The sequence below is a fragment of the Epinephelus lanceolatus genome, chromosome 4, assembly GCF_041903045.1.
Source record: "Epinephelus lanceolatus isolate andai-2023 chromosome 4, ASM4190304v1, whole genome shotgun sequence".
NCBI classification, from domain to species: Eukaryota; Metazoa; Chordata; class Actinopteri; order Perciformes; family Serranidae; genus Epinephelus; species Epinephelus lanceolatus.
In genome coordinates this window covers 19,461,881-19,469,263 of record NC_135737.1, presented here as the reverse complement: position 1 = coordinate 19,469,263, position 7,383 = coordinate 19,461,881, and the positions used below count along the sequence as shown (strand labels likewise).

At 50.1% G+C, this 7,383-nt stretch overlaps 1 protein-coding gene across 1 annotated transcript; it reads right to left on the bottom strand.

Moving 5' to 3' along the window:
• Positions 1 to 6,078: 6,078 nt before the first annotated feature.
• On the bottom strand, positions 6,079 to 7,148 carry LOC144462849 (odorant receptor 131-2-like). Its single transcript, XM_078167496.1, has one exon. It carries the CDS (start codon positions 7,042 to 7,044, stop codon positions 6,079 to 6,081), a length of 966 nt encoding a protein of 321 aa, XP_078023622.1. The 5' UTR covers positions 7,045 to 7,148.
• Positions 7,149 to 7,383: the final 235 nt, after the last annotated feature.

Below are 7,383 nucleotides of genomic sequence, written 5' to 3'. Positions count from 1 at the left end.
TAATGTCTATTTAATTAGCAGATTCACATTTTACACACATCTGATGAGGTTATAATACGTCGCGTCGTCGTTGTCCTCCGCTTATCCGGGTCCGGGTCGCAGGGGCAGCAGCCTCAGCAAAGAAGCCCAGACAGTCCTCTCCCCCGCCACTTCCGTCAGCTCTTCCGCGGGAACCACAGGCCAGCCGGGTGATGTAGTCCCTCCAGCGTGTTCTGGGGCGGCCCCGAGGTCTCCTCCCGGTTGGACATGCCCGAAACACCTCCCAAGGGAGGCGTCCGGAAGGCATCCTTACCAGATGCCCGAACCACCTCAACTGGCTCCTCTCGATGTGGAGGAGCAGCGGCTCTACTCCGAGTCCCTCTTGGATGTCTGAGCTCCTCACCCTATCCCTAAGGCTGAGCCCAGCCACCCTGCGGAGAAAACTCATTTCGGCCGCTTGTACTCGCGATCTCATTCTTTCGGTCACTACCCAGAGCTCGTGACCATAGGTGAGGGTTGGAACGTAGATCGACCGGTAAATTGAGAGCTTCACTTTCTGGCTAAGCTCCCTCTTCACCACAACGGACTGGTTAAGATCCTGCATCACTGCTGACGCCGCCCCAATCCGCCTGTCAATCTCCCACTCCATCCTACCCTCACTCGTGAACAAGATCCCGAGATACTTAAACTCCTCCACCTGAGGAAGGACCTCCCCCCTGACCTGGAGTGGGCAATCCACCCTTTTCCGGCTGAGGACCATGGCCTCAGACTTGGAGGTGCTGATTCTCATCCCAGCTGCTTCACACTTGGCTGCGAACCGCCCCAGCGAGAGCTGGAGGTCACTGTTCGATGGAGCTAGGAGGACCATGTCATCCGCAAAAAGCAGGGACGAGATCCTCCCATCACCGAACCTGACACCCTCCACCACTCGGCTGTGCCTAGAAATTCTGTCCATAAAAGTTATGAACAGAACCGGTGACAAAGGGCAGCCTTGGTGGAGTCCAACCCTCACCGGGAACAGGTCCAACTTACTGCCAGCCACACGAACCAGACTCATGCTCCTTCGGTACAGGGACTGGATGGCCCTTAGCAAGGGGCCACCAACCCCATACTCCCAGAGCACCCCCCACAGGATGCCCCTGGGGACACGGTCGTAAGCCTTCTCCAAATCCACAAAACACATGTGGACTGGTTGGGCAAACTCCCATGCCCCCTCCAGCACCCTGGCGAGGGTAAAGAGCTGGTCCACGGTTCCGCGTCCACATTGCTCCTCCTCAATCTGAGGTTCAACTATCGACCGGACCCTCTTCTCCAGCACCCTGGAGTAGACCTTACCGGGTAGGCTGAGGAGTGTGATCCCCCTGTAGTTGGAACACACCCTCTGTTCCCCTTTCTTGAAAATGGGGACCACCACCCCGGTCTGCCACTCCAGAGGCACTGCCCCCGATGTCCACGCAATGTTGCAGAGGCGTGTCAGCCAGGACAGCCCTACAACATCCAGAAGAGATATCCAGGACGAATCTCATCCACCCCTGGGGCTCCGCCACCTCAGAGTTGTTTCACTACCTCAGCAACTTCTGCCCCAGAAATTGGACGACCCGCCCCCGAGACCCCCGTCTCTGTTTCCTCACTGGAATACGTGTTGGAGGGATTGAGGAGCTCCTCAAAGTATTCCTTCCACCGCCCGACAATGTCCCCAGTTGACGTCAGCAGCTCCCCGCCCCCACTGTAAACAGTGTGAGCAAGTTGCCGCCTTCCCCCCCTGAGGCGCCGGACGGTTTGCCAGAACCTCTTTGGAGCCGATCGATAGTCCTCCTCCATGGCCTCACCAAACTCCTCCCACGCCCGAGTTTTTGCCTCCACGACTGCCGCCGCTGTGCTCTGCTTGGCCCGCTGGTACCCGTCAGCTGCTTCCGGAGACCCACAGACCAACCATGCCCTGTAGGCCTCTTTCTTCAGCCTGACGGCTCCCCTCACCTCTGGTGTCCACCAGCGGGTTCAGGGATTACCGCCGTGACTGGCCCCAGCGGCCTTGTGGCCACAGCTCGCAACCGCTGCCTCGACAATGGCAGAGCGGAACAAGGCCCATTCGGACTCAATGTCCCCCTCTGCCCTCGGAACGCGGTCGAAGCTCTCCCGGAGGTGGGAGTTGAAGATCATCTGGACAGGTTCTTCTGCCAGGCGTTCCCAGCAGACCCTCACTGTTCGTTTGGGCCTGCCAGGTCTGCGCGGCGTCTTCCTCCACCATCTGATCCAACTCACCACCAGGTGGTGATCAGTTGACAGCTCTGCTCCTCTCTTCACCTGAGTGTCCAGAACATATGGCCGCAGGTCAAATGATACAACTACAAAGTCGATCATTGACCTGCGACCTAGGCTGTCCTGGTGCCATGTGCACTGATGGACATCCTTATGTTTGAACATGGTGTTAGTTATGGCCAAACTGCGACCCGCACAGAAGTCCAATAACTGAACACCACTCGGGTTCAGATCGGGCAGGCCGTTCCTCCCAATCACGCCCCTCCAGGTCCCGCTGTCATTGCCCACGTGAGCGTTGAAGTCCCCCAGCAGAACAATGGACTCCCCGGTCGGGGCACTGTCCAGCACCCGTCCCAGGGGCTCCAAAAAGGGTGAGTACTCCGAACCGTTGTTTGGTGCATAAGCACAGACAACAGTCAGGACCCGTTCTCCGACCCGAAGGCGCAGGGAAGCAACCCTTTCGTCTACCGGGGTAAACCCCAACGTACAGGCAGAGAGTCTGGGGGCTATCAGAAAGCCCACCCCGGCCCTCCGCCTCTCACCCGGAGCAACTCCAGCGAAGGAGAGAGTCCAACCCCTCTCAAGGACTAGGGTTCCAGAGCCAGAACTATGTGTCGAGGTGAGGCCGACTATATCTAGCCGGTAGCGCTCAACCTCTTCCACCAAGCTCCGGCTCCTTCCCTGCCAGAGAGGTGACATTCCATATCCCAAGAGCCAACTTCTGTAACCAAGGATCGGACCGCCAAGGCCCCCGCCTTGGTCTGCTGCCCAATCCACATTGCACCGAACCCTTCTGGATCCCTCTGCGGGTGGTGGGCCTGCAGGGGGACTAGCCCATGCAGCCGGTTCGGGCTGGGCCCGGCCGGACCCCATGGGCGAAGGCCCGACCACCAGGCGCTCACCCACGGGCCCCAACCCCAGGCCTGGCTCCAGGGTGGGGCCCCGGTAACCCTCCGGGCCGGGTACATGTGTCCTTGTTTGTGTCCATCATGAAGGGTCTTTTGAACCGTTCTTCGTCTGACCCTTCACCCAGAACCAATCTGCCAGGGGCAAAATGCCCCCGACAGCATAGCTCCTAGGGTCCTTAGGGCACTCAAACTCCTCCACCATGATAAGGTGATGATTCACGGAGGAGGGTTATAATACTTTTTTTTTTTTTAATACTTTTTTTTATTTTCTGATTTAACATGCCCAAATCATATAAAGTAGCTAAAAGTTACTTCCAAACATTTAAATTCTGCTTACACAGTATCACAGAAATATAAATATATGAATATGTTATTTATGAATGAATCACATAACATAAATGATAGTTTATTTTCCTTATAATGACACTTTCACCCATGTAACGTTGGACCACAGGATGTACACGGTAGTATCCATGGATCAGGGTTGGCCCTAGACTTATTGGGCCCTGAGTGTTGCCACGTCACATGTCACTGAACCATATTGTGTATTGTAATAATTATCTTAAGCACATGTAATATAAAGATACGCATGTAAAGATTAAAGTTGGACCTGTTAGCAGCAACACTATCTTAAAATCGACTACAGTAAATGCAGTAGTTGTCTTTTACCCCCTGACACAATAAACAGTTCCTCTCAGGGCCTTTTACTTGATCTGGTTAAAGTCTGATGCAGATTTTAGTGACATGTCCTCAACTGAAAACCTGTGTGGCTGATGTAGAAAGAAAGGATATGATATGATCAAAAATATATGATACACAAGGCAACTTTATAGTGTAGACCATGCATTTCTTACAAATAACTAATAATTTTGTGCAAGGTTTGCTACAGTGATCAAATAAGAAAGAAACACAAAAAGGAGCACATGTAAATAAGATGGTAATATGAAATTGTCAAAGAAAACAGCGAAATGTCTATTAACAGGTAAAATGTATACAATTTACGACAAAAATATAAGGAAATAGTTAAGTCTTATTTTAATCAAATACATTTTTATCTACATTTGATTATTAATTTACTGCTTTAAACCCAGTTTCTTATTAAACAAGCTGCATTTTGAGCTGTGATTCATGCAAATAAATGATGGAAAATGATTATACCATGATGTAATTTATGCACCACTTTTATTTAATTTATTTGCATTTATTTAAAGTGGATGATTGGGGTTTATCATTTGCTCACTGACAAAGAAAATGAAAAAAAGTTGCATGCATTACTGAGTTTAGAGTTAGTGCGACACCTGCAGGTGGATTTTCTGTACAACAACCAAACTACCATTTTAAAGCTCCACTGTAAAGACAATTTGTCATCAGAGTGACTTCATTGGTGTGATGAATCTCATTAAAAAGATAAATAAGACAGAGCAAACTGTAAATTACTGCTGTACAGGGTATATATTATTATAATGTATATGTTCAAGAGGGGTCAGGGACATCTGGCTTATGGGTTGTATGTGGCCTGTGAGACTGTTTGATCCAGCCCACCAGGCAATTACCTTTTTTCTGTTATAAAAGAAAACAACATGAAATAGCAGACAAACACATCCTTCTCGGTGGTCCCTTCCACTGTGCACCTGTGAATTTTGTATATGTCTATGCATTCAAACAACTATGCATTTTGCACCAAGAAACGGCACTCTGATTTGTGCATGGAAATATCAGTGCGCTAATTTGCAAGAAGGGCATCAAAGATATGGGGCTCTAGTTTCGCAGACCGGGCGAGGCGGGGGCGCAGCGCACCTACGGTTCGCCAACTGGGTGTGGCCAGGCGGATTTTGCAAGTTTGGCAGACTGTGCGCCTGGCGCAGCTACTCGTCTGTCCCACCTCCATCCCTCCTACCTGCGCAAGTCGGAAAGAGGGAGGAGAGAAGGCGTGCAGTGGGTTTTACACATCCGATTCACATCACACCAATCAAATGAGCCCCTCTCCTCGCCCTTAAATGCGCCACGCGAAGGTGTAATGAGAGTCTTCTCAATTCGCCATGGCAGAAGAGAGCAGCAGCGTCAGACGGTCAAACTTCTCCCAGGAGGAAACTGATGTTTTGGTCCGGGAGGTCCAAGCTCGCAGTGTCCGAATATACGGAACTGCGAGCAGACCTCCACGGGCTGATGATGCAAAGGTAGCCTGGGAGGAGGTCACCACAACTGCAGTCTCACTCTGTTTCTTTTCTTTTGGCTTTTCTAAGACGACAGATGCTGAATATATACTCCCTATCTGATGCTGTGGCTGTTTGTGGTTGGCTGAGAGGGATGTGAACTCATTAGTTTGCAGCTGTGTTAATCAAATCAGGTTGGGTTTCCATTACGCGTGCCAAACATGCCAAACGGTGCCAATCCCCTTTGATCTGACATCAGATGTGACGGGACAGTCGATATAGAGATACATTTATGTGCTGATTACAGATAGTTGCATTGAATAGTGTTTTTGTGGCTATTGATTGCATCGTTAATGTGCCTGATATTCTGGAAACCTGCCTGTGAAGTTTTGGTGACGTATGCGCACTGTCCGCCGGTCAGCCAAACTTTGGCTTACACCGGCTGCGCTCCTCCTGCGCTGACAGTAGGCCTGGTTTCAGTTGGCGAGCTTTTAGCGCACGTTCGGCGAAGCCTTTTGGCACGAAACTGTCGCTGCGCCAAGCTGGATCTGTCGACACCTCCCCCTGCTGCGCCAGCACACCCATCTCAGCGCACCTCGGCCTGCCAAACTACCAAACTGAGCTCGCGTCGGGTTGCGCTGCTCGAAACTAGCTCTGCACAGGGTTCGCCACCCTGCGCCGCGCCGGGAAACTAGAGCCCATGGCGTCTTTTGTGATTTATGGTTTTTAAATATCTGTAATAGAGTCTAATCACAGTGGATTAGAGAAGGCTGATAGTATTAGCTTGCCTGCAACTTGTCCTGCAGCTTGCCTCTGACACTAGGTTTGACTTTGTCTGAGCAGCAGGGGAAAGTTTCCCTGATGCAGCCCCTGAGACTCTGATCTCTAAAGCCGTAGATGAGCGGGCTGAGAAAGCGTGGAGTAAGGATGAAACAGAAATAGTTAAAAAAGGCAATGTCCTCTGGCAACCAGTTGGCATGCAGCACTACGAGAGTTTCAGTGATCGGATAAGTGAAGGCCAACAAACATAGCAGCAGCTGAAAGCCGTGTAGCAGCACAGTGTGCATGGCTTTGTTCACAGACACTTTATCTTGTCTCATTTTCCTGGTTTCCAGCAGGATTCTCACATATGTAAAGATGATGACAACAGCTACTACTGCAAAGAAGAGAATATTTACAACAGCACGAAACATATCCTGGATTGGAGATGAGTTGACAATGGTAGATTTGCAAAGCACAGGGGTAGAGAGGATATCCACAGCAGGATCTCTTTTCCCAATTGAGTAGTGAATCACATGGAAGATACAGCTGATGAGCCACAGGGACAGAATAATGATCCAGATACGGTCTGAGCGCCAGGCGGCCGGGCGCTGCAGGGGATAGAAGATGGCAACATAACGCTCCAGTGACATTGTGGCCAGAATTAAAGGTGTGTTCTGGAAAGTGGCACTTGAAACAAACAACAGAGGAACACATAGGATAAAAGCAAATTTTACTCTGCCCATGACAAAGAGGAAGAGCAGCACAGAGAACAAAAGCTGGACAGTGTCATTGATCAGCATGTAGGCAAACAGGATGTAACGTGATGTGTCCAGGAACTGCCTGTGAGATGCAAAGATGTGCAGCATGACAATAATGCAGCAGAAGAAGACACAGAAGGAGGGGACCACCACACACACCTTGATGATCACAGACAGGCTTCTGCTGGAAGTTGCATTGCCTGGATATTCAGTCAGATTCTGCATTTTGCAGCTATGCACTGAAGCAAACCTGTGAAAGATACAATGAGTGAAAAGTCCATACACACACTAAAACACATCCTCAAAATGCTGAATAACTGACAGTAAAACAACACACATATACTTTTCTGTCTTTCCTCATCTACCCTTTAAAGCAGACTATTTGCACTGTGGCTGAATACAAATCCAACATTCAGAATACAAGAGTAACAGTTACCTAAAAATGTCTTCATCAGTCTTCATCTGTTCTTCTTATCAATGAACAAAATCTGTGGGATGTCCTTCCCCTTATCTTAAGTGTTCGGCCCAGTTCAGATCTGTTTGACTTGCCCGATTCCTCCAGAG

Excerpts from the sequence above, each read along its gene's own strand:
- LOC144462849 (XM_078167496.1), bottom strand. The coding sequence starts at position 7,044 with ATGCAGAATCTGACTGAATATCCAGGCAATGCAACTTCCAGCAGAAGC.